The sequence below is a fragment of the Tauraco erythrolophus genome, chromosome 2 (genome assembly GCF_009769465.1).
Source record: "Tauraco erythrolophus isolate bTauEry1 chromosome 2, bTauEry1.pri, whole genome shotgun sequence".
Lineage (NCBI taxonomy): Eukaryota > Metazoa > Chordata > Aves > Musophagiformes > Musophagidae > Tauraco > Tauraco erythrolophus.
In genome coordinates this window covers 76960730-76988333 of record NC_141466.1, presented here as the reverse complement: position 1 = coordinate 76988333, position 27604 = coordinate 76960730, and the positions used below count along the sequence as shown (strand labels likewise).

At 35.3% G+C, this 27604-nt stretch overlaps 1 protein-coding gene across 5 annotated transcripts in view; it reads left to right on the top strand.

Annotated features, from left to right (window-relative positions):
• Positions 1–27159, top strand: part of STXBP5 (syntaxin binding protein 5) — a 114771-nt gene extending 87612 nt beyond the window's left edge. For 2 of the 5 annotated variants that reach the window (XM_086631509.1, XM_086631508.1), the window contains exons 20-26: positions 9480–9530; positions 13648–13887; positions 15355–15724; positions 18338–18503; positions 19294–19405; positions 21601–21821; positions 22506–27159. In XM_086631509.1, coding sequence (XP_086487635.1) covers positions 9480–9530; positions 13648–13887; positions 15355–15724; positions 18338–18503; positions 19294–19405; positions 21601–21821; positions 22506–22547 — 1202 coding nt within the window. In that variant the 3' untranslated portion in view covers positions 22548–27159. Of the gene's footprint in view, positions 1–2267; positions 2328–2422; positions 2471–9479; positions 9531–13647; positions 13888–15354; positions 15725–18337; positions 18504–19293; positions 19406–21600; positions 21822–22505 lie in introns of all 5 variants that reach the window. The other 3 variants (XM_086631506.1, XM_086631507.1, XM_086631510.1) reach the window with 3 other exon arrangements.
• Positions 27160–27604: the final 445 nt, after the last annotated feature.

Genomic DNA, 27604 nt, shown 5'->3' with positions numbered 1-27604 from the left:
TGAATTTGACCACTTAAAGTCCAGGCTACATCTAGTTTCTGTTAGACTGCTATAAAATGTTGTACAATGAGCAGCTAATGACTTGTAACCCTTCATCTATATCCCTTTTTTCTCTCTTGCCAGCATTGCTCAAATGTCATCCCATGCTATTTCTAGTTGGTACTGCTAAAACTTAAAACACTGTTTAATTTGAGTTAGAGGTTTTAATTCATAATTTGGAGTTCTAGTAAAACTCAATTCACCTTTTCAACTAACAGTGCAATGAAAGCAAGCCCAAAGATCAAAATCAAGGCTTATGTGGAAAAATCCTAAATTTAACTTTTTGTCTGAACTCCCTCTGTTTTACCTCCCTGCCTCCTCTATGAATTGTGTTAGCTGAAGTAGGTTAAAATTTAATGCAACTTGGGTATTTCTTTAAGAGGATCAAAAAAGGAGACAACTTAGAACAGATGGATTCAAATATCCTGACAGGGAACAGAATAAAGGGGAAATGCCTCATCCTGCAGAGGCAGAAATCAATCTCCAATTTGTGAGTTGAGTGTCTCAGAAGACCATTTTGAAGTTAGTTCATATTAGAATAAAATCTAGAAGTATTGAGAACTGAGTATTCTGTGAAAAAAGTATGTAATGTCTTATCTACCTACACAATACTAAACAGAAGTAAATCTAAAGTACCAAAAATAGTGAATGGACAAAAGATGGAGGAGGAAGCCACTGTTGTATTCCCCTGTAAAATAGAATCTTGAAGGAGCGAAGTGGGACTGTGCCTTGCTTCCCCCAGTTCTGTCCTCTCCTCCCAGCTCTCTGTGAATGAAATGGAGTTCATGGCAGGCTTATCCACCTTTCCTTTGAGAAGGGTACTCTGAGAGAGGCACCTCTCTGATACAGAAGTCAATTGGTGATGTTTGTGAAGAGAGAAGAGCTGCAGTTCCTTAGATTTAGTTTGTTTCACATCTTTTCTGGGCAAGAGCACCATACTGGAAAGAAGCTTGAAAATGTCTTTCTGTTTTCAGAGAAATGAGAGGACATTTTGGAGAAATCAGCTGCACAGTATTGGTGAACTTGAGATGCAGGACAGAGACCAGATTTAAATTTATGTTTTTTCGAGTCTAGAGGCTCTCCAGTTAAGAGGAAAATACACTAGTACAAAAAGTTTGCTTGTTACTAGCTTTAAGATTGGAGGACGGAATTGGTAATTGAGTGCATACTTGGCTTTCACTGTTACAATATGGTCTGTAAAACAGACCAGCCACTGCTTGAGCTGAAGTCTGCATTTGGTCAAGTGATTGAAGTCTTCCACCTCTTCCACCCTTCTGTGCCCAGGTGAAGAGTAGTGGAAGCTAACTTTCATTAGAATTCCTCCAGTGGGTGGTTATACAACTGAGAGGACTTTGAAAGGGACTACCTGCCTATGCAAGTAGGGAGAGCATCCTGCAGTTTTATTAACACAGAACTATAGAAATACCGTGAAAAGCATAAGAGAAATAACATTATCTCCTGCTTTTTCTACAGAAGTTAAATGGTAATAAGCTTACACTATGGGTACATTTATTTGACCCATGAACCATTGTATAGCATTGTAAGCTATAAAGATTTTGTGCTCTCAAGTGTCAAAATGTTAGCATTCTGTTCTTATTTTATACTTTCACAGTATGAAATCCAATGAAATTTGGCGTTTTTTAGTTACACTATGTTTTTAATTTCATGACAATCATAATTCTTGAATTGTAGCCTATAGCCACCACTGTTTTTTCAGTATTAAGGATTCAGAAAAATCCCAGGTGACAGCATTGGCTCCGAGTTGTCTGCAGAATAGCTGAAGAACTGTGGCCCAACAGTGACTTAATTGCATTGGAAAAAAAAAAAAACAAATTTTCAAAACTTGAGTTTACTGGTATGGCGTTGTTCTGTGAAACGTAATTTAGGTTAATCTTCATGTCTGGAACCATGATAAGAACATCAATCTAGTTATTCAATGTAAAGATTTTATTCAATGAGGGAAATACTTCTAGCAATAAACTCGCTGCACTGTGCAACATCATACCTTGCATTATAATTTTCGTGGTTAATCTCAATATGGCAGAATTCCTGTCATACTAAACTAATTTGGACTTTATAGTATCTAGTACAGCTACAGATAATACTAGTACCAGTATTTGATATTTTAATACATCTTTATATCTTCCTTAAACTCTAAGCTTCTATTGATACATTGATTTTGTGTCAAAGATAAATGTATATCCATTTCATTTTGTCTTCACTCATAGGTTCTGGTTCACCAAACAATTCTGATGATGATCAGAAAATGAATAATTTTATAGAAAAGGGTACAGTATTTTTATTTTCTAAAGTCTTATTTTTTCTTCAGTTCATCCTTTGATACACTTAGATTGATCTTTTTTTATTAAAATATTATTTACAGTGAAGACCAAAAGCAGAAAGTTTTCCAAGATGGTAGCCAATGACATAGGTAGGAACTAGAAAAATTCTACTCTGTTCCTAATCCAGTGCCTTACTCTATGCAACACTAACCCAGCAGCAAAAAACAAAATAAACTACAAATTTTAATGTATGAAGTTATTAATCTTTCATTCTTTATGCTATTTGGTAATTCTTTGGGCTACTTCTCTACTAAATACGCTGGGCACAATAATTTTTTAAAAAATCAAGGATATTGATGGTTTAAATTCTCTGATTTTACCATTGCACTTCTCTATTTTTCTGGATGGGTGAAATTCTAATCCATACTAAGAGTTCAGTCTATGCAAGTCACAACATTATTCCACTACTTCTGCAAAGGTACACTCTCTTTGAGAACTTGTGACTTAATTTCTTTGTGTTGCATTCATAGCATATGGTCAGTTTTCCATATGACTATGGTCAAGATAGAGGTAGTATCATATTTTCATTTCATCATCTGGAAGAGGACTTGGTCATATATATACACACACACCCCCTATTACTGTTCCAGAACTGTATTTAATTTTCTGCATCCAACAGCAACACAATACCCTACCAGCTCCAGACTTGTAACAATTTGATTACAAAATTGCTTTGGAATATGTTGGTTGCAGGTAGATTGAACCCTTTTATGATTGGAATGGAAATTAACCGCTTCTGACAACTGGATCCTTAAATAAATGAAGGCAAGAGGCTGTATGATTTAATTTGGGGAAAAGGACTCTTCTTCCTTAGCTGCGATATGGTTATTTTCATTTCAGAATCACTGTGTAAATGGTTCATCTTGTTTTCGTTTAGTATGGTAGCATTTCCTTGCGGGAGGATTTCATTTTATCTCTTCAGTCAGATCAGAAGTACTTTGTATCATGAAACTGTTTGCTTAACTACCGGTTCATAGTTTGTGTTGAACCATAGGCGAAGACTAGAAGAGATTTCTTTTCCTGTAGTCTCCCTTTGATTTCCTGTTTGGCAGTTTAACTTTTATCGTAAACCAATAATCTCTTTAATTGCAATTCAGTAATTGAGAAGAAGAATCATTCAAAATTCAGTGAGATAAATACAAGTATGATGAAGTCATCTTTGGAATCTGAGGCATAGCATGAGGAAGAGCAAGAATACACCCTTTGCTCAATACTATGTTGAGCCCTCCTTGCAGTAGTAACAGAAGTGTTAGGGAAGATGAGCTCTGAGACAGTGGAAGCCTAAATTCAAGCAAGCAAATGGCTGTCAATAATACATTCTGACAATTCATATGTAATTAAGAAAAATTGACTATCATATACTTGAGTATCAATTAATATGTTCTCCTGTGGAAAATTCAGGCTAACTAGAAACTTATGTTCAGTTCTTCTGAGAAAAACACCACTTAATCTTGTGCATGTTATATCTATGCCTGTTGATGAAGTAGTGTTTCCCTTTGTCCCAAAACAGTGTCTTCTGAAGTTAAGACAGCCTATCTTGTGCAAAAAACATATGTTTGAGTGCGACTTAGTTTTTTCACTTTTTTCAGAGTAATGTTACACAGTATTAATAAAACATACTAATGACAATTCTGTAGAACTGTTGATACCTGTTTCCGCTTGAAGCCTTTCAGCTGGAAGTATTGTGAATGTGTTTCACAGCTAAAAAAGCAAAACATTTATTTACGAGTAATGTATTCTTCAGGGTGGAAGTTAACAGTTGAGACAATAATGCATTTGATGTATAATTCAGAAGTGTCTCCCAGTCAGCCCATACTGTGAGTTGTGTAACTTGCACAGTTTATTGGAAATTTAAAGAAACTTCAGTATTTCATCTGCTTTCTGTTAGTTTTCAGTAGTTTGATGCCACGCATTCAATTTCTTTTTTTCACTTCTGTGTTTTCTGTATTTAACCAGCATGTTTATTCTGCATGGCTTTTTCTGAACCAACATTCTAAGCTCTTCCACATAAGTAAAACACTCCTTCTTCAGTGTTAATAGTTGCATGTTTTTGCATTTCATTGGTTTAAACTGAGTTGCCAACTGCATGTGAATGAACAATGAGTTTTGTAAAATGTGTGTCACTTACTGTCATTAACTTCACCACGTTGTATGAAACAAATTGTTTACCATCAACTGTGTTCACATGGATGAATTTGAGTATATAGCATGGTGGTAGCTCCTTCCACTGACATATGACATAATCAGTTCAAGTACTTTCCATTCTTTGTGTGAAATGTAACCTGTCAAGTGGGTTGTGGAACAGAAGAATTATTTACATTGATAATTTCAGTTATTGTTAATATCACTCCTATGGCTGTTTGTCACATGATGAGGGAATACTTCATTTCAGTGATAGAGCTGTAAGATGGTAACATACACAAGCATTTAGAAATATGAAGCCACTATCAATTTAATCATTTTTTTAAGACTTATATAGAGATCTTCATTTCTACAGGTTTCTATCATTAGTGACAGTATCAGACAAGGATTCTTGCTTTGTTAAAGGAATCAAAAAACATCTAAGACTGCAACAGTAGCATAAATAAAACAATGTAAATGCTTCATGTACCAACACTTCAGCTTTGCCATATATATTTTTAAGATCAGTTGGTCTTCTGTTTTTTTGTAAATACTCAGTTGTGAGTGTTCTGTGCTAAGGAATGGATAGTAACTGAAGCTAGAGATCTACTGAGAGTCTGTTGCTTTTGGATCGCATTTCCCTTTTAGTTGCATCAGGAGTGAACTTTGAAATATTTGCAATTACCTTGGCTATATGGAGATACTTAGTTTAACTATTTCTAGAAATCATAGAAAATACTGTGACCATTATTAAAAGCAGCCATGTCTCTTAAAAATGGCAAGTATTGGAAAGTATAGATAATGGGCTGTGAAGTAGTACAGAGAAAAGTACAAGATGCAGATGAATTTACAGGAAGAAGCAGTGGCATGAAGTGTTTAATTTCTAAAGCCATGTCGTTTTTATAGAAAGACATTGTGGTGCAGCTTCGGTGGAAACAAAATCTTAAGCTGTTTTACTCATACTTTGGTCAGTTAATTATTTGACATGAAGATTACATATGGTTAAATGTATAGCTACAAATCGGGTCAGAAGTTGAGATATTGTCCATTTCTGGAAGAAGCATTAGTAAAGATATATGCTAAATATTGTAGACTCTGACCTTCATAACTTCCACGAGACTATGTGTCAATTACTTTTCAGGAAAAATGATTTTATTTGTTTTCTGCAGTTTATAAGTTTAAAAACAATTGCAAGCAATATTAGTAGGCAGATCTAAGCAGAGTAGCTTTAATTCCAAACTTGTATAATCTCTGCTGTTACAATTGGCATAAGGTGTTTCACATTTGTTACATTCTAAGTGTACACCTAAATTTTTCAAACAGTGCTAAAGTTTTTGACTTAATGCTGTTTTCAGGCAATCAAAGCTTAAGATGCTCGTAGTAAGTTCTCATTTGCCCTAATGCTAGAGTAAGACTGTTTCTTTCAATGTTTTTTGAATACTTTGATCTAACTTTGGATATATATTGCACATACTTGGTTACATTTTCTTGTAAAATGGCTTTATTGTTCTCAACTTTAGAGATTTCAGCATTGATAATCTATTTCTCTATTGTACTATCACTAGTACAATATTCAGGTCTTTAAGCATCTTGAAATTGGTGTTGTACATCTTTCACTTCTGTGTAGTTGTCAAATATAAAATAATTTTGGAATTTTGGTATGTCTAGCAAATTCTAAGCTGCTTAGTTATTTCTCATGAAATTTTAAATGAAATAGGCTTTATGTAAACTGTTCTCTTGTCTGTCAAAACAACCAGAGAGTTCTCTCATTTATAAAATTTAGACTATTTTTTAAAGGGTTTAGACTGTTTCCTTAAATGGAGAATGTATGAGGAATCCCTTTATAGCTTTAAAACTGATGCACGATACGTTGTAAAGTATCAGCTCAGGATAACGCGCTGCAAATAAAATGTAACTATTAATTCTAAGCCACAGCTTCCTATTGATAGTTCAGTTGTGTCTCAGCCTTTAGATTTTCTTCATTGAATTGGTTGAGCCTGCTGTGCTGAAATATAACATGCTATGCCAATACGATCTTTCATATTTTAATGTCTGCCCTTCAAGCCTGACCTATGAGAAGTCTCCAAGAATCCTGAATGTTGTTTTTGGTCTAATACCATGCTTTTAAATAATAATTACCTATATTAGCAACAGAAAGAATGTGTGAGTGCCTGTGTATGACTCTAGGTTTTCTAATTGAGATGAGTGTTAAATGTAGGTCTAAACACAGGCAAAATAATCGTTGCACTGAGCAGCAGTGTGACAGGAGGAGCAACCCAGTCTGTCTCCTTGTCTCACACCAGCTGCAGAAGGATAGTCTTGGTTGTAAACGCTGCAACCACCACCACCCAGAGAGGTATTAAACTCTGATATGGCAGCTACTGCTTGAGGTCAGCTACACTCGGCAGGAGCAGTCACCGTCATCTTTGCCCTGTTGCACAACTGGAGAAAAAGCCTGACATGGAGCGCTGTCTCTGTAGATCTGCATCCTATCTTTTCCGTTTATCTAATGTGTATCTGTTGTATTGTAGAAGTTATATAGCATGTAGCTGGTTTTCACTGAGGCATAGCAAAGCTGAATTTTCAAAAAATATTGTAAACCATAAGCCAGATATGAACACAAGCAGGTTTTTATACTAAGTAATGTTAGTCAAAAATGACTGAGCTTGCAGAATATTCCTATTTTCTTCTTGCATTGTGAGGCACTTTTTTCTTTAAACACAAGATGGCACTACTGCTATTTAAATAGGTTCTTGTTTCCTATTTACATTTGAATTATTGAGGGTTTTGACACATTAATGTATGTTTTGAAATGTGGTTTTTTGCTTAGCACATTAATCCACTATTTCTAGCAGTGACATCCTTTTTAACAATTCACGTATCCTCTTGTCCTAATAATGAGGCATAGTTCACTGTTTGTAGAAAATAATGGCTTGAGAAATTCGTTTTACCTTATCAGCCTAATTCACACAGCTGACCTTTCACTAAGGAACAAAAAGCTCAAACTGTGGATCTTACAATCCAACATGTTTGCCTGTTTTTTTATTACCTGCTGTATTACCTGTTACCTAGTGGTTTTTTTTTTTCTGTTTTTTGAGTTGTTAAAATTGCGTATTAAAACATTTCTATTTGAAAAGCCAAAAGCGACCAGTCTGGTCTTCCAAGTGACTAAGTCAACTAATCATTGCTGGTATTCACACATGGTAAAAGCTGTGAAAAGCCAAAAATAACTCAAATTATTTTCTGTATGCATACTTGAGCTTTTGTTCAGTATGTCAACTTTTGTGATTTACACATAGAAAACAAGTCTTATGATGAGGAATGCCCATCTTTTAATTCACAATTCCAGGTGAGATTTCATGATCTCTTTTCAAGCTGATGTAAGTTCAGGCTGACAGCGAAAAGATGGGTTCCTGGTCACTAGTGCTGTTTTGAACCATAATTTTCTGTTTATATAGCTGAGCTCTGATCTGAAACATGAGTTGATCTTGTTTAAAACAGTGCTTGGCAGAAACTTTTTAGATTAGTTTTGGCCTCACCATTAAGCTAAGCAGAGGCCAGTGCCAATGCCATGATGAGGGCAGAAAACATGTAGTCAAACTGACCTTTTTTCGTTTCAGCCTGCACTAAAATAAGTTAGCGACTAGTGTTTCAATTTGAGAGTAAGTAATTTCCATTTAATTTGAATAGAACATACTTTGGAACATTGACACATGAAGGAAATTAGAAGATTACTTCTGGAGTCTTATTCTCAAATTTTTAAAATGTATGACAGGAATAAAGCCGTTCAACTATTCAGATAACTAGCATTTACAATATTTATGAGCATAATCAATGATACAATGAAGAATTTCACTTTTTAAAGGAGTGGAAGTAACTGCTGTTCTTCAAGATATATAGAAAATTTATGTTAAAATTATAACTAGATTGAGTTAACTCTGTTTTTTAGCTGAAAGAAGCAGCAAGATTCAGGCTGCTTTATGACTGGTATCCATTACAATGTACTCCTAGAATTATGAGGCTATTCTCAACATCTACTTTAGGTAGAGAAGTATTACCCTCACAAGATGGTGAAGAATTAAATGATATATCAAAATTCAAGCATGTGGCTGGGAAATAAATTCAGAGTCTAGTCCTAGTCTAGACTCTGGGCTAGTAGTTAAGCTGCATCAAAATTATTCATTCTCCAGTATTTATTGAAAGAAAGATGGAAGAGGATGTATGGCTACTAGTTTACTAGTGGCTTTTATTACAGCTGCATTTGTTAATATCGTACTGCATTTTAAATGAACTGCAAGATTTCCATTTTTATAAAGAGAATTTTCCAAGTCAGGGATGAGTTCAAATGCTATTTTTTTACTTCAGCAGTATTATCAAAAATTATACTATCTTTTGTTTGACAGTGTTGCAAGTGTTCATGCACTGCTGATTTTATAATTATTCTCTAATGTCTTGATTCTTCTAAGGTTGTGGATTGCATCTCAGATTACTAGCTTTTTAGACCTGTGGATTGTCGTTTTAGCACAATTAAAAGCTTTTTTCTCTATTTTAAAAACCTCAGGTTCGATCAGGAAGTAGGACAGGAGAAAAGGGGATGGGATGTTAACTTTCTGTAAACCTAAGTGCATGTTCGTGCAATAGCTAAGAGTCTGTTCTCTGACCAATCACCTGAGGAGGTAAAACTTGAGGTTGAGCCAAAGCAAAATTCATCCAGTCCATCAAGTTCTGCCCTAAGCCTGAGGAGAAATGAAGCTTGGGAAAAGTCATAAAATGCTGTATTTGGAAATTTTTCCATCTTCCATGTTTTACTTTGCACTCCTCTCTTGTGGAAGTGAGGCTCTGCTTTAGTAGAAATCCTGTGAAGTACTGCAATTAATGTAATAAGCGATGATATAATAAATATTGGGAAAGAGGCAAATAAAGGCCAGCAGAATCATGTTTATTCTTTTTAAAAAAAAGATATACTTCACTTTTCAGCAAAGATGTCCAGGAAGCTAAGTTTGCCAACTGAGTTAAAGCCTGATTTAGGTAAGTTTACATAGTCGATTTTATTTTCACTAAAACTGTTATACAGAATGTGAGTACGTTAAAGTAAGAGTCCTAAATTATGTAAGCTAACATGACTGTTGTGTTTATCCAAAGCGTAGAACTAAAACTTTAATTCCACTCTTTTTGGGTGCTCTCAGGCACAAAATGTCATTGCTGTCATCGTAAGGTAAGCCTGCAAGTCTTGTACTTGGCTTATCACACTTTCGTTATAATTTTTAGGCATCTGTCACTCAGTTTATCAGTAGGGCTGTGATAACAAAAGCATGAATAAGCAGGTAACGTAAAGAAAATTGCTGCCTTTTTAGAACCACCTGATACATTTTAAATTGAAAAATAAAATATCTTAAGAATAAGAGGATGTGTTGAGGTCCACTCAACAAATAGTTGGAGAGTTTTGCAAATGTTGATTGTCTTGTGACCACTCTCTCTAAATTAAAATAATATACAGCTGTTTGGATGGATGACCAGTCTGAGAATTCAATTTTTCTTGAAAAGGCACAGTACCTTTTTATATAAGACACAGTTCAGTTGTGAAGTCTGTAGTACTAAAGGTCATTATATTGCATAACTAAACCAGCATACAAATTAGTGGATTTATTTTTTTTAGTACTTCGACTGCTGGCTTGTAGATCAGATCCAGCTTCCCTGCCTTGTGCTCTGGAGATGATGGGGGACAGCTGTAGACCTACAGCAGTAGATGCAGCCTGAGTGTGAAAGCTGCCTTCTGCCTGCCACAGCTCGCTCCCTCTTGTGCAGCAGAATTGCTACCACAATGCTGGTCGAAGACAGACCAGGATCAGACTGGCAGCTGCAGAACTGTGTATTTGACAACTGCTGCTATCAGCAAGGAAAGAGTCTATGGCACTGGGATATCCTGAAACTGAGCTGGACCACCCTGATTTACAATTACAGCTTGCTCCACTCAGTGAAATGTGAAGTTGGAAGGAACCCTCGGAGATCTTTAATCCATTGCTATGGCAAGGATCCAGATGTCTGATGATTTAACTTCTCATCTATTCATAAGCCTCCAATAAATAAGTTTTTAGAAAAATCCCAGACAATTCCTATGTTTTCTAGTCAGTTAGACAAATTTTGTTATTTAATCAATCTTCCTTGCTTCCATATTAGCTTTCTCTTGTCCTTCCCACGATGAACAGAGATAACCAAGTGCTCCCTATCTTTTTGTTAACTATCTTTTATGCTGTCGAAAGCTGTCATTATTTCTAATTTTCATTTTTACAGATTGTAAAAAAAAACTAAGTTCAGCTCCTTCTCCTTTTTGGGTTATGTTGTCTAAATCTAGGGTGGCCTCTGTTAATCTCTGGAATTTTTCCTCATCTTTCTAAAACTCTTGAGCCTAGAACTAGAGAGATTTAACTGTGGCCTTGCTGGCATGAAAGAGCAGAAAAATTTGATTTCTCTCTTCAATCTGTCTGTTCTTCCTTACTACGTTCACTAAGGGTTTGGGGATAACTTCAATTTAGGATGATTTTTATCACACTTTGTGAACTGGACCACATTTGTACTTAAAATTCTACTGTTGTTTTACTACCAGTTCTTTGATAGCAGTAAGTACTTAAAAGTTTTCTTTTTATGAAGACTGGAGAGAAAAAAGAATGCTGAAATTCTTTCAATGTTTTCCGATCTTGAAAGAGTTTCAGTGTTTTCTACATCACTTAATATTTGCTGTTCTTTCTACTGAAATGGAGTTTTTTGTCATCTCACTTCTGCTGTACTCATAAAATAGTTTGTACCTTCGGAATTGTAATTGGCTTTGACTGGTTTTGCTTGACTTTGCACGTGTGGCTGTCTGCACTTAGATGCCTGGGTTTATTCTGTGTAAAATTCTAGATTTGCAGACCTGTAAATAACTTCCTTAGGCAATTATAAAATCTTTTTTTATTTGACTTCCATCTTTTCTCGTAGCAATAACTTCTGCATAGTGTTCTTCAGAGATTGTCAGCTTGCTTGTATTTTTTTGTCACTTACGTGGCCATAACTACTTGCTCTAGGAGACAGCTGAAATGCCTTTCTCCCGAGTTCATTATCCTTATCACTTTCTCTGTTCTTTCCATGGCTTCTTGAAACCTGCTCTTCCATGATCTCATTCTTTCAAATTAGTTTTCTGGTTTTAGATCTTTAACTTACTCCTTTTCTTCCCTGACTAGCTAAAACATAATCTAAAGTATGTGCTTCTGTATTTATCCTCCACTTTCTAAAACAGAAGTTATCTTGAACATACTCCAGTCTGCATTATACCATTGCTTTTCAAGATTGTAATCCAGATTACTAAAGTACCATTGCCACTAGGTCCTGTCTTTTGGTTTAGTAGCTCAAAAGAGCCTCATCTTTCCATCCTTCTGATGAACTGGTGTGTAGTGAGTGGGTCATCATGCTGTTGTTCCTTCCTCTTCATCTGAAACTAATCCATTAACAAACCATAGATTCTTCCTTGTCTTCAGGATAAATAATATGCACTGATGTAGTTAAACTCTTTACCCCAGTTCTCCGTCCTGAATGAGTTGTCTGCTCTCCACAATGCCTGTATTGTCTGGCAAGTTAATTTTTATGGAATTTTTCCTGTCCGTTCCAATGCTTCTAGAATTTGTGCATATGCTCTTCAAATATTCAACCAGATGCAACTCAACAAATGCACATTTAATTTTATGCCTGTCACAGCTAACATACAATTATATTCAGACTGATTAATCCATGTCAGAGTCAAAGAAACATTAAGTTAGTAAATATTCAAGCCTGAAGAAACAAGCATCTTGAGAGTTTGTGGTCATTAAAAGTATAAAAACAAATAATTGTTTTCATTGTTTTACTCTGGATGTATTTTTTTAATGTGAAAATTTAGGATGTCAGCATCTGAGGGGTTGACCTAGTTTCTTTTTATAATTGATGTTTTGCATTTGACTTAGCTCAATTTTAACAGGACAATTTTTCTATTCTTATTGGAATGAAACTTCTGGGAAGATTCACTGTATTGAGTAGATGTCTGTATTTAGTCAGTTGAAATCTAGTTTGTGTGCTTGCTTTTCAAATGCATGTTAGATGTTCTTTCTAGAAAGCTTTGCAATAATTTAATGAAATTAGTATAGTGATAATTTCAGAAAGTATGTGGTTTTGTTGCTCTTTAGCTGTTAATCTTGCTTTAAAGATGCCTGTTGCATCTATACCCTACCCAAAGATCCAAAACAATAACTTAACTTTTTTTAAAGTCATGGTATAAATTGCATCAAGCTATTACTAGTAAGGGTCGTCTTGTGCTAAAATTTTGGAATGGTGAGTTAAAGTAAAGCGTTAATTTGGGAATGCACAGATGAATTCAGACATGCTGATGTGTTAAGCAGCACCACGTGTACAGACAGCACAAAGTTAGAACGGAGCAGCATGTTTACTGGTTTGAGGCTTTTGTTAATGTTAGAATTCACTCTCTGTTACAAGAACCTTACTTGCAAAGCAATGAGCAAGATGTCTTGAAAAGTTTTAGTGCCATTTTGTACAGTATTCAAAACATAAATGTTCAGCTTTACATACCAGTGCCAGGTGGCATTTGGTAGCACTTGATATTTCTTTTACTAAAAGTTTGTGGAGGTGTAAATAGCCTGTTGGACCTCCTCCATACAGTTTCCTAAAGCGGGACATGTTATCATGCTGTCTAAATGTCACTGCAGTTCTTAACCTAAAATAGTTGCATCTTCATAAATTATTAAATAGTCTTCCATGGAGGCCAATATTTTTTAATCTGATCAGTTAACTAATTGACAGAAAGGTTTGCAATTCAGTTTCTTTAAAGGAGGAGTCCTGCTTGACTGTTATTCTCTGTTCCAAGAAGCCAGAAATACACAGAACAATTGTTCATGGTTATTACCTAATGGCAACGTCTACAAAAAAAGATTGGGCACTTTTTTTCAGGATACAGTGGTGCAAACTGGGCCGAAAGGAAGTACAACTAAGGAAGAATACAGGAGTAATAATCAATAGAATGATACTTAGTATATGCTTCATGCTAACAACAAAAAGGAAAATGTGAATTCTCTTAATGCCTGCATTTTGCCATTCTTTTTAATTAATACTGGTTTGTTTTCAGATGTCAAAGACAACTCTTTCAGTCGGTCCCGGAGTTCTAGTGTAACTAGCATTGATAAAGAGTCACGTGAAGCAATTTCAGCTCTTCATTTTTGTGAGACTTTCACGAGAAAGGCTGATACGTCACCTTCCCCATGTCTGTGGGTTGGGACCACACTGGGTACAGTGCTTGTCATTGTACTGAACTTACCTCCGGGAGGAGACCAAAGACTTCTTCAGCCAGTAATTGTTTCTCCTAGTGGTATGTACAAAGCAGATGGGCTAAAGTATACTTTGATGAAGTAGTGGTGGTGGTGGTCTTTTTTTTTTTTAAGAAACTGTTTTTCTCTATTACAGGTTAGTTGGAAATTAATATATACTTCATTAATCTAGCTACTAAGGTTAACAATCTAGATTGGTTACTTCATTACCAGAGTTATAAAGTTAAAAAGTTGAAAATATTGCATCTAATATAAAAATACCATTTTCATGTGTGCTTGTTGAGAAAAGTGTGCTTTCGAACCTTAACGTAGTACATGGCAATTGTTAAACAGACAGCAGAAGAGATGAGTATTTAAAATGTTCAATTTATTATTTTTTTAGTTGAGGAAGGAAACTTTTAGTTTTCCTGTATCATAAAAAGAGAATACTAATGAAGGGTTGTATGTTAAACAACTAGCTTTAAATATTAGTGATAAACTGCTCCTTTGGATTGCTGTGAGAGGTCTTGGATCTTTTTTTGGAGAGATCTTTTTTTTTCCTGATGCACAGCAACTAATTTTGTTGTAATAACATATTAATGGTTTGCTGAATATGCTGTTAGACATAGCTTTAGCTTTCCTGCTGCCACTTTCTCATGCAGAACATGCTGCTCTCCTCCATTTTGTTCACACAGACGGTATCAGGACATGAGAATTGCAATGCTATTTGATTGAAATAGTGATTAGGAATAGCGTGACATTTTGGCCATATTTGATTTGTTCTTAGCGAGTGTGGCTTTGACAGCAGTATTCAGATTTGCTCAATAAAGGCAAGGCTGTAGACTGGACAGTATGTTTAATCTGCAGCACGAACCTTAAAAGTTGATGTCGTGTATGAGTTTCGTGTACTTAGCAAATGTTCATGTTTTCACTTGCATGTGAATAAATATAAGTAAAATAAGAAATGTTTTAGCGTAAGATCTGGCATACAGAGACAGTGATTTAAACAGTAAGGAGGGAAAAATTTTTTCATTTTATACTAGAGAGAGGTGGATTCAAGTGTGAATCGCAGGGGAAAAAAAAACATTGCTTGTTTCTGAACCTGTCTATTGAAGAAAGAAGAGATGCTCACCTTTGACTAACAGCATTTATTTTGGATATTAAGAGCACAGTTTACTCCTCAGGAGAGAATGAAATGAGTTTGGTGACACTGAACTTGAATACAAATGTGGATTTGAGCTTGACTCTCTCAAATGTATATGTCTCCATTGAAGTCAGTGGAAGAATATGCAAACATTTAATCCTTGAAAACCATTTTAACATGTTCTTGAAAACACATGTGCTCTTGCATGTGCTTCATTGGTTTTCAGACTAATTTCCAAAGGTTCTTGTAAGTTTTCTTTGCTACATAGGCAAGCCTAAATTCTTGTTTACATTTCATTTTACTAGCTGCTTAAAGGAATATTTTGTAGCTTGAAAGTCAGTTTAGGAGAACTGTTTTAGAAATGTACTCAACTTCTTTTTCCTAGGAACCATCCTGAGGCTAAAAGGGGCAATCTTAAGAATGGCTTTTCTGGATACCACAGGATCTTTGGTCCCACCAGCACATGAACCCTGGAGAGAACACAATGTTCCTGAAGATAAAGATGAAAAAGATAAATCAAAAAAGCGACGACCTGTCTCAGTGTCACCCTCTTCCTCTCAGGAAATCAGTGAAAACCAATATGCAGTGATATGTTCAGAAAAGCAAGCAAAAGTTATCTCACTGCCATCCCAGAACTGTATTTATAAGCAAAACATAACAGAGACTTCTTTTGTTCTTCGTGGAGACATAGTGTCATTGAGTAACAGTATCTGCCTTGCATGTTTCTGTGCCAATGGACATATTATGACTTTTAGGTAAGACCTGTTTGATAGTAACTTAAATATAAAAGAACAAGTAGTCTTCTGCTAGATAATAAATTTCCTTTGCCATTAGAATATGCATTTGAAAAAAAATCTGCATTCACTCAGTGTTGATGAACTTCTGAGTCTTGGAACTGGATAATTTTGGTTATGCATTCCTGTTAGTTATGCCTTTAACACATGAAAAAGTTTACCAGTTTAGCTCAAGCTGCCCTGATTCAACAAATAGTTCCAAACATGTTATATGGGTCCTTGAGTTCATGAACATTCTCAAATGTGAATTTACTTCCTGATGGAGAAAACTGCCTTGAATCAGACCTTCAGCTGGTGCCTGACCACAACTCTGCACATTTTTGTGCAGCTGTTTGCTTTGCACTCATGCCTCGAGCTTACCTTTTTGTTGCGTAGCTTACTTGTGTCTTAAAGGCCTTAAACTCAGGCTATAAAGACAAGATTAATTGTTAGCAGTTGCAGTGTAGAAATAAGTCATGTAAAGGGTTTAAGTTACAAGTTTAAACGTGTAAAAGTAGTATTTGAATGTACTTACATGTCACCTATGTAATTTCAACGTCCTTTTTCTTGAATATTTCCAAACGCTATTTTATTCTGAACAGCAGAGCGTATATATCTATACCATTGCACCTATGTTTTAGTCCTGGCTTATGCTAAAATGAATGTGGAACATGACATTATAAAATTGTGCCAGTAAAATTCCTAAAAGGTTATTTTCAAGGTTGCAAAAACAAGCTCCCAGCTTGGGAAACTCTTTAAAAGTATTTCTTCAGGAAGTTGTTAGGAATAAATCTAAAGCTGATCTGATGCATACTACAATTAACAGACTTAACAATCAAGACTTATTTTTTAACTCTATTGATGTATATTCAAACATACATTCTAAACATCTCTAGAAAATGCTGCTTACTTTTCAGGGCAAGCACTCTTTTTTCCCTACTTAAAAGTGAACTTAAATATGTTCAGCTACCATATATTCAAACAAATCCTGTTTTCCTCGGGATTTGTTTTCTTTTCTAAAGAACTTTGCATGGAAGTGGGTGCTAAATTGTAAATATTGAATTGTTACATTGCGTAGGGAAGTTGAACTCCCAAGTGTTCACTCCATTTCATAAACATGAATTGCTGCTGGAAAGTGGACTTAACATGCTGTTTGTGTAAAGTTGTCAGAGGTTTGTATCATACCCAAGCTGCCCAGTACTTACCTACTGATATAAATTTAGATAGGTCTTAAGATTCTGTTAGCATTTTCGGAGTATCAAACAAATGTATCGTGGATGTCATGCTATCCTGTCTGATCTAATGTTTTTGTGTGTTTTCTTGAAGCTGCAAGGATGTTTTATGCTTACATGAGTCTGAAGCAAAGCACTTTCCTGTTACTAGCTCACTCTTAGGATTATTCTTATTTTAGATACATTCATGGCAGAAGTGTAATTTCTAGGTAGTGTGCTTACAAGAGAATATTCCTTTTTATTTCTTACCTGTAGAACTTGCTTCCCAAGTCATGTTACCTGTTCTCCTTCCTTTTGTTTGTCATTCATGCAGTCTCCTGCTAAGAGACAATCCACAATCTGTAAAACGCAAGCTTAACATTTAGAAATCTCAGTATCATACAAAAAAAACCCACCCACCAAACCCAACACTTAATGTGGGTACTACATCTTTCATTTTTATTGATTTTTGGCTTCTCTTTACCCCTTTAGTGCTCTTTTAGTTTCCAGAAATAATAGTCTTATGCAGATGGTATCTGTAGCAGAAGCTGCTTAATGTATTGTTGGTATATTTGCAGCTAAGATCTTGTGTAAATTATGTTTTTAGAGAATTTTCACAGGGGATGTTTTTGAGACAGCAGTTTATTTTGGGTTCTCTTTATTGAGACATCAGGTGTTCAGTCACTTCTTACTTGCACTTGTTACTTTGAGAGGGAGGAATGTTTGGTAGCAAGAGTATTGTTACAACCTGAGTGTTGCACCTGTTCTTCAGTAGCTTGATGCAGTAAGTACTGCAGTTACATGTGCAGAATCAGAAAATACAAGGTAAGCAAACTTTGCTCTAAGAGGATTTCCTCTTAAATGCACAATCAGACAAAAAAGGTGGAAATAATTCATATAAGACTGTTGTTTGCAGCTACAGAATTGTGTTTTACTCGGAAATAAACAGGGGTGTGTTTTCAAAGTGTTCTTGAGGAGAGATCTTTGACTTGTATTTTTAGTGAAGGGGAAATTCTTTACCGGAGAGAAGAGGCAGAATGTTTAATTGTAAACTTTAGATAGATACTTATCAAAATACTTCATTAGTAATTACTGAATAATGCTTAAATCAATCTGATTTACATGCTCAGAGTATCATTTAAATGATGGTTTTAAACACATCTGTGATACAGATGTTTAAATTCCACTTTTGAGGTACTACCTTCAAAAAATATCATATTTATGTTTTGAGATCTTGTAATTACATATAATGATACCTTGTTTTACGTGTTGTTTATGCAGATGGTGAAGAGAAAAATAATATATTGCAGTTTAAAAATGAGCCATTTGATCAACAATAGACAATCCTGCTCTATTTAATAGTGGGTTTTTAATTCTTTTTAAGTTTGCCAAGTCTAAGACCACTGTTGGATGTATATTACCTGCCACTCACCAATATGCGGATAGCCAGAACATTCTGTTTCACCAATAATGGACAAGCACTCTATCTTGTCTCACCAACTGAAATACAGAGGCTCACCTACAGTCAAGAAACATGTGAAAATCTTCAGGTAATGAATTAAAAAAAAAGACTGTTTTCTTAGATATACTCTGAGGTTCTCAGTTCTAGCTTCACGATACTTACACTAATTCAGTTTGTCATAAAGCTGAGCACTTTGGCTTTCATGCTTTGATTTTTATTTTTATTGTCTCACTGTAGAGTCTGAGGATGCATCAGTTCTCCTCTTAAATTGTACTGCTTCATGCATCCTCTTGTGTTTGAAACAGATTCTTACTTTTTGATCTGTAGGAAATTTCCTTGTTTAACGTGCGGTTAACAAAACTCCCTTGTTCAATTGATGCTGGTAGAGGTGCATGCTGACAAGTGAAGAATGCTAACTTGAGGGAAGCTATTATGTTTCAGGGGTATTAACAGCTTGAAAAGATTCTCAGCCATGCTTCAGCTTGGAAGTTGTACAGAATACTGAAATAGCAGAGATGCAGGCTGTAAGCTCCACTTTCGTACCACGCATGGATATGCGTGGTATAGTTTCAACAGAACAAAATCAGGAGTGTTGCACAAGTTGTTGAGGGGCAAACACAGCTTTACTTGAACCCTTTTTTTGTCTGCTGAATTTCATGAGCTTTAAGCTTGTAACTATCAGAACAGATGGTTTGGACGGTTTTCTTAATGTGTTTTTTTTTTTATTTCCTAAGTCACTTTGCAAAGGCAGATGCCTATGGATGCGTATTCATTTTGAAATTCAAATTTACAAAATAAATCATTAAAGTGAAAGAATATTTCATTAATTCCTGTGTGTAATAATGTATACCTTGTTGTATCTCTTCTTTATTGCAAAGGAAATGTTGGGTGAGCTGTTCACTCCTGTAGAAACACCAGAAGCACCGAACAGGGGGTTCTTTAAAGGCCTATTTGGAGGTGGGGCACAGTCACTTGACAGAGAAGAGCTCTGTAAGTTTTCAGTATTCATTATTTTTCTAGTATTTTTACCCAAGGAAGTCAGTGATCCTTGAGAAATGTATTGCCTACGGTAAAAGAGTATAACACTTGCAAAGAGGAAAGTAAAAAAGGAATGACATACTTTTTCATAGCTTTTGTGTTGTACACCTTACTAACAGATCAGAAAAGCTTGTTACTGTTTTCTCAGTTTTCTCCTTTACCTTGTTAATTAAGAAGTAGATTATAAAACAAGAAGTGTGGCAACTGATCTTATTTTTATTCATCTTTATGCAGTGTATAGTACTGACCATGACTTTCTTAATACTGTTAAACTGAAAGGGGCTGCTCCTGGAGAATACTGTTCTGGATAGTGAGAAAATTAAAACTCCATTCTACTTCAGTTGATTTGCTAGATTCTTTTTCCTCATCTGATTCATGCAGAGATGCCTTAGGAATGAGAGCAAGGACAGAACTGTATGATAGTTCAATTCAGTCCTCTTCATAGGACAGAAAAATTCGGATTTGGCAAAGTTTTTATTGCTTTATCATTTTCTATTCGTTTTTTGATTGCAGCTTAACTTTTTTTACTGTGGCGGCATGCAAAAGGAAAATAACTTCCACTTACTCAGATATTTGCTAGATGAAACACCATATTATGCAAGTTTATTTGTTAGAAAAACTGTTTCCTTTTTAACATGAAATGTACCTGTTAAAACAGACGAGGCTCCTTGGCACTCCTTTCTTTTTTTACTGGTTCTTTTGATCTATTCAATAAAAAATAAATTAGTCTCTGTTACTTGTGCCTGTGCATTTTGAACAAATATCAGGTATTTAGAGGTTACTTTCTGCGTTTAAAAATTCCATTTGTATTTATATATGTATAATACTTTGAAAGGTTGGTCAAGTATTCTATTAGAGAAATTTGTGTGCACAAATTATGTATTTAGTTAGTGTGACTGGGACAGGGGAAGACTGCCTTTTCATGGCAACAGAAAAGCACTCTAACTTTAGAAGCTGTCTCTACATCATTTCAAGTTTCCACCATCAACTTTTGTCTCAGATCTTCAGAAGAAAAATAGTATTGAATGGGACAAAAAATGATTGTAGCCTGAAAGCGAGTTCAATGGCAATTCAAAAGACATCTGAAAATGTCTTTAAAATGGTCATTTAACATGAGGGAATTTGTAATAAGTGAAGTGATTTCTCTTTTTTATTCTTGGGAATTCACAGAAAAATGTTTATAGTGTTAGTTGAAATAGAAATAATTCTTCCTGGAAGCATAAAATCAAAACAGAAGAATCTTGAAATATTGCAACAAAACTTGTTAAATAAGTTAATATTATTTTTCATAAAGATGAAAAAAATAAAATACTTAACAATTTCATTGTTTAAAAAAAAAGCTAAAGATTATTTGGTTTGACTTCAGCACCCAAAAATATTTTGGCCTTCACTCAAATTTTTGTAGAGTATACCATTCAGCAGGAGACAGATACTTAACAGATGTGTCAAGACTGAGCTAAGTGGCTGATGTCCCATTACAAGCAAAGGAGATATAGTCAGTGTGGCACTAAAGTCTAGAGAGCTGTTAAGCTGACCGTTTGTGAGTGTTTACTTTAGGATGAGCTGATTTGTCCTTACAACTGAACTGCCTTTTTGGGGTTTACATTTTTTTTAAAAGATTTTTACAATAATGAGAGCATAGACACCTAATCTTCAGGTGTCTGTGTCTAAAACTGCACTTCCATCAAAGGAAACTTCTGGTGGAGTCATACTGCCTGGCTACACCAGCAAAGCACTTTGAGAACTGACCACACCTTGTATTTTCAAAATTCTCCTGCTTTGTCTGCTGAACTCCCAACACCTTCCTTGAGAAGTAAGCTGTATTGTTAAAAACCATTTCACCAGCACAGTTCTGTTGACCATGATGTCAGCACTGTTGAGAGTTTTACTTTCACACTTGAGCTGTGAATAGATTATAGTTTTATAACCTGCCTTGAAACTCAGAAATAGGTTTGAAAATCGCCATTTAAATAGTAACATCTAGTAACATTGAGTAGTGAGTATTGCTCGAAGTCATGCCTATTGTTAGGTGTTTGGTGTCCATGCAAAGAAATTACACCTCTTTATGAACTGGTTATGTTGGTATTTATGTAGTAATGATAGGAACCCTTACTGTTCTGTTTCTACTGTTTTGCAAATGCCTCCAGTTGGAGAATCAGCATCTGGGAAGGCATCAAGGAGTCTTGCCCAGCATATTCCAGGGCCTGGGGGTATTGAAGGTGTCAAGGGAGCAGCATCTGGTGTAGTTGGTGAACTTGCACGAGCCCGGTTGGCACTAGATGAAAGAGGGCAGAAACTAGGAGAACTGGAAGAAAAAACTGCAGCGATGCTTTACAGCGCTGATTCTTTCTCTAAACACGCTCACGAGGTGAGTCTGTTACATGTTAAACTGAACATTAAACTGATTCTCTATCAAATAGATACAAGTCTTGAAGTAACTGACTTCTGCAAAGGCATGTTAGAGGTATCTAAAGGAAATGCAATGTCATTGATAAAGGACACTTCCCTTTATCTATCGATCATTACTCCTAATAATTAAGTATTTATGCAAGCAGCTTTGTCTTGTGGCACGTTGATCTAGAGCATATTCTCTGCTTGAGTGGCATGTAGACTTCCAAAATTGGGGCTCAAGTCCCATTGCTAAAAAAAATGTATCACTGAATTAGATCTGTGTTGAGAGTCCTGTGGTTCTTAAAAAAGATCCAACTGTGTGCAATCCCCAAGTCTCAGTTTCCTCAGTAACTGCATAGGATGGATGTTCTCTTCCATGTTCATGCAAATCTATTTCTGTTCCCTGAACTCCTGTGCAACCTTCTCATTCTCCCAAAAATCTTTTTCTATCTGAGGCCAGATCCTCAGCAGTGATGCTACCATTAGAAAATTCATCACGCTAAACCCTTGTTGTTCAGCAGTGGTGGTGGTGCAGTTTTGAAAAGCTTTACTAAAGTCCCCCTTTTTCATACTGCTTTGTAAGCATATAATTTCTTTGTATCGTTGTACTTTTTGGTACATTATAGAAATAGTAATTAGAAATTTTTTTTTGTTTCTTTAGATGATGTTGAAGTACAAAGACAAGAAGTGGTACCAATTCTGATGACGCTCATCAATTACATCTGTTTAATTTTGTCCTGATGAAAAAAATCTTGGGTTTTCATTAATTTTGGCGGGACCATTGGAATTTGAAGGAGTATTCACCATTGGGATACTGTTGTTTCCTAGCACAAATCACACACTGTTTTACCTCAGTCATGGCTTTAACTGAGGAGCTTTATATTTAAAAGAAACACACACAAAAAACAAACTTGAGTGTTTCTTAGCTGTTGGTTAGCTGAGAGTTGGAACAGAGAAGGTAACTAGAACATGTGGAAAAGAGGGTAAAGGGAATACTTAGTGTGAGATGGGTAGGGGCAATGCAGGGTCAATCCTGTGTTAATATTTCTTATGCCAAAAGTTTTTGTGCTATTGTAATTGCTGCCAGTGTTATACCCTCCTGTGAGGAGAGGCAATAAATCAGGGGTCCAAGAGCTGGAAGAAAGTTGTTTGTCTTGCTGGATGGTAGCTGACTTACACTTGCCCTCTCTAGGACTCACTCTATTTACCATTATTGTTGAAGAAGAATTGAAGTCTGCTGTCACTTCTTTCGTCAGAAAAGCTGGAAGCTTAGAAGATTTCATGTTGAAAATGTATACATAGTCGACTTGTGCATAGTCTTTTCTTGGACCCCGATCTAATATTCTTGTATTCACATCATATTCTGTGAAGTGCAAAACAAGAGAATACAGAATTTTTGCATTAAAGTCAAGTGAATAATATGACTGGGATGTGTCATGCTGGGAGTTTTCATTTGTGTTATGGCCGTGCAATGCGAAATGTGGTAACATCTTCGTTGTGGTAAGAATACTTCAACTTCTGTTCAGTCAAATATTATGTTTTGCCAAAAAGTCGTTGGTTCAGTTTGTGTAATATTTAAATTGACTGTGGGTTCCATTCATGCTGTGAATTTTTATAAATGTTTAACAGAATGTATCTTTACAGCCATTAATTAAAATAGCTGAGATAGTTTTGCTCCAAACTTAAGTTCTAGATGCCCCTTTAGCCCTTTACTGTGAAATCAGATAATCTTAGACTCAGGTTTTCAAACAGTTTTACACTCCATGGAGGTGCTGATGCATGGATAATGGCAAGCATCTAATATTTGATAATTAGCAGTATATTGTTTAGCAAATTTCCGAATCCTCCTAGTAGAGCTATTTTACAAGTACCTATCAGCCCCACCCAGCACTACATGCAGTTGACCTGAAATTTGGATTTAGTCTCTAAAGCAGTTTTTTTCTGTGTAGGCAGTGGTAAGTGTCCACTAGAACTTCAGCAATTGCTAAAATAATGTCCAGTTTGGGTAAGGTAAATAATATAGCTAAGCTAAATTGCTCATGGCTGCTGCACTAAATCTGTAACAGCGGGAATAACCAGAGCTCTTTTAATGAGAGAATTCCTTTAAATAAATGTTTTCATTTCAAAAAATTAATTTAGACTTTTTCCTCAAAGCAGGGATAGTTACTGGTTTTGTTTTATACAAGAGAGTACTTAGAAGCTGGTAGACCTACATTGTCTGAAATGAATCATTTGGGTTTGCTTCTCCAAGCATCATGTTCTGTGTGGTTTTTTTCGCACACTTTCCAAATGTTCCTAAAGCAAAACCTTGATTATATTTGTGTTTTAAAGTGATGTTGCAGGTGCATAGGTAAAGCAACCTTACAAAAACACTCAAAAGATGCAAAAAATTAAAGTTACCGATGGTTCTTAATTCATTTTCAAATGAAAGGCAAATATGTTTGGGCTTCGTAGCACAAGTTGATAAATTATCTTCTTTTATGTTTAGTAGCATTTAATCAAAAAGAAAAGTAAATTCTGCTGCCAGTAGAAGGGCATGCCATACCATGTCCACTGTTCAAAGAATTTAACAAATGAGAACATGACAATTTGAACAAGCAGCATTGATTTCATGATGACTCCATCCCATACCTACTGAGGCAATGTAAACTCTAGTTACTTAACTCAGCTTGAAATGCAGTTTTTGCCTGTGCATGTTAATTAAGTTCTTTTTTAGTGTCTAATTAATGCATATTTAACACCATTTAGTTTAAGATCCAGGTAGAAGAAAACTAAATAAACTACTATCCATACAACTTCCGAAAATAAAATGCCCTATCTGACACTTGTCCCCTTCCCTATCTCACATTTATAAATTGAGAGAACTGATTATTTGATCTGGTGAAGAGGAACTATACTTCAGAGCAACAGAATCCTGAAAATTAGTCCGGTCAGGCTCTGTGGGAGAGGGTGGCAAAAGCACTCTTCAGCAAATCGTGGTATCAGTTCAATGGAAGATGACCTTGGCTTGAAAGAAAAGCATACTTAACTTTCCCATTAAGAAACATTTGATAAGAACCAGCAGGCAAAAAAAAAAATTAAAAATAAGAGGCAATGAGAGACCATCTGCCAGTACAAGAAGAGTAGTGGCTTAACTGGTATTATAGAATTTATCATAGTTGAATTTTTTCTGTTGTGTATGTTCAGAGCATGCTTCTAGATTTGAAAACTAATGAAACAGTTGCTCACAAGATGAGTACACAAATGGTTCTTGGTCAATAAAAGGGGCTATGTACAATTTTAGTCTAAAAACGTTCCTTTTCCTTCTGTGTGAAAGGAAGTTACCGTACACACATCATTGCGTCTTATTCTGCTCTTGGTGGTGCACCTTTTGTACAGCAAAGTGTACTGAAACCCTTGGGGGGAAGCACCCCATTTTTTTCGCTAGCATTTTAGTTGTCTGAAACTTTTTTAGAGTGTCTGGAAAACTATAAAATACAATGGAGCTATTACTTTTTTATTTTTTTTGATGAAAGTGTAAGAAACTGCTGCTACCTATCTGTTTATATGTAGTGTGTCTCATTAGGAACTGTAAACTGAAGAAGCTTTTCTTCACCTTAGTCCTGCCAAATCGTAACTTTTGAATGTTGATATGTGTACGTATGTGTGTATTCCAAATAAGTCTGAAAAATGTTACACCACAGGCATCTCCAGTGATTTGTTCTTCAGCAGTCAGTTATAAAATATAGTAATATATAGTGGTGTTCCTTGTCTGTCTTTATGCAAAGATTTTTGCCTGAGGTGGTATTTGCATGGCAGGTGATGTTGGAAAGCTACATCCAAAGGAGGATTTTTGGAAGCAAGTTCATTTCCTTTATTTTTTGTTTTCCTTTTCTCTTTTCCTTTTTTCTTTTTTTGCTTAATTAATGGCACTGATCTTACCTGAACTTTTAAACTTGAATTTTTTCCTGCACTTTAATTCAATCGTGGTATTTTATTCCTTAATTTTGTTTCTACATTTGTGCAGTTCAGGTTCATTATTTGTATATAAACACACACGTTCAGTAAAGACTAGAACAGACTACTTTCGGACACATTTGCTAATTATGTGACTATCATTTAGAATGTGTGTTTTCTTATCAAAATATGTATATACAATATAGAATCTAATGAAAGGCACTTATCCTGTGTCAGCATCAAGTTTATAAATTACTGCAACACTTTCAGATTTGTTACTAGATAATACAATAAAATCTGTTATATTTATACATACTGCTTAAGAATATACTTTTAGTTTTAAATAATTTTTATATGTACACTTCTGACTTTAATTTTGAAAAGACTTATGTTCAATTTTTAAGTCAAAGTACTTAAAGTATGTATATTATCCATAGAAGTTGTTTTAAGCTTATGAATACATTCATATCTCATATCGAGATGATACGATTACTAAGCAATGAAAAAAAATAGCCCATTATGCTTTGCAGAAAATAATCATACTTACTTTTACCTCTCATTTTGAACATTATTAAACAATTCCCTAAGTACGGAGAGGGAAGAAAGTGCATTCAGAAAACTAACTACTGTGAAAGTTTTCTCAATAGCTGCAGTCTGTGGCTGACTGGTTTTCTATGGGTTTTTTTTTTAGGTATACACACGAAAGACTTTTTTCAGCTCTATTCCTCGGACTTACAAAATTCTCCAAAATTCAAGTGAGGTTTCTCCAAGAAATGTTTTCTTTGAGTAATTTTGAATCTTGATTACACATCAGCTCTTTACATGGAAATCAGAGTTTTTTTGTATACCAAATGTGTTGGAAAACTTACAGCCTGCGGCTGAAGTGCCCTCCTCTTTCTCACCATAGTTTAACATACCTGGGTGGGCATCAATAGCAGCCAAAGTTCGGTGTGGGGGGAAGAAGTGCAAGGCCTTGCATCCCTCTCCGAGTTTCAGGGTAACTGGTTGATTGAACCTGTTCTTCATTCTAGCCAAGTTTCTGCATAATTTATGTGAATCTTTTTGAGTGGATGTCAATAGCTTTGCTACTACAACAAAATCTTCAAATACTTTGTAGACAGAAATTAATGATGTTTGAGGGGAGGAAGTAAGTAGAACAAAAAAATGTGTAGGCAAATCAGCTAAACCCATTTTACTTCTATTTTCATTGAAAAGCTGAAAGGCCAATTTCTCCTTCTTATGCATGTTATAAAGATGTGCTGGACATCATCTACTTTATTACTGTTTCCAGCCAGATGAGTACTGTGTTTCTGGGTTCCTTTACACTTTATAAATTTTAGACTTAAAGATGTGGATGTTCATTTAAAAAAAAAAAAAAAAAAAAACCACAAACAAAGGAAAAAGATAAATGAGACAGAAACATAGAACAATCAAATGAAAGGTGTCAATCAGTATTCCTTCTAGTTTTTCATGTAAAGCACCTCGATGTTTAAGTCATACAGCTGTAGGTTTCTTTGATACTTGTATTTTGGTTTTGTTAGTACTTAAGTTACGTATTACCAGGCAAATAATAACTAGAAGTTAAACTGTTTCAGTTGAAAACATGTAAGGAGTTGTATGTGGATTACCACTACCATTCAGTAACAGGTGATGCAAAGGGAGAGGGGTGGGAACATGTTTTAAATATTCCCTTTTAAAACGGAATTGTAAATAAGCAGTACTGTGTTATTTTAGACCTGAGCTCTGCTATCTGTAGTGGTTAGAACTAGGAAAACATGCTGCTTTCTAGTTATGCTACTGTTTCATTGTACCAGCACCATGGGG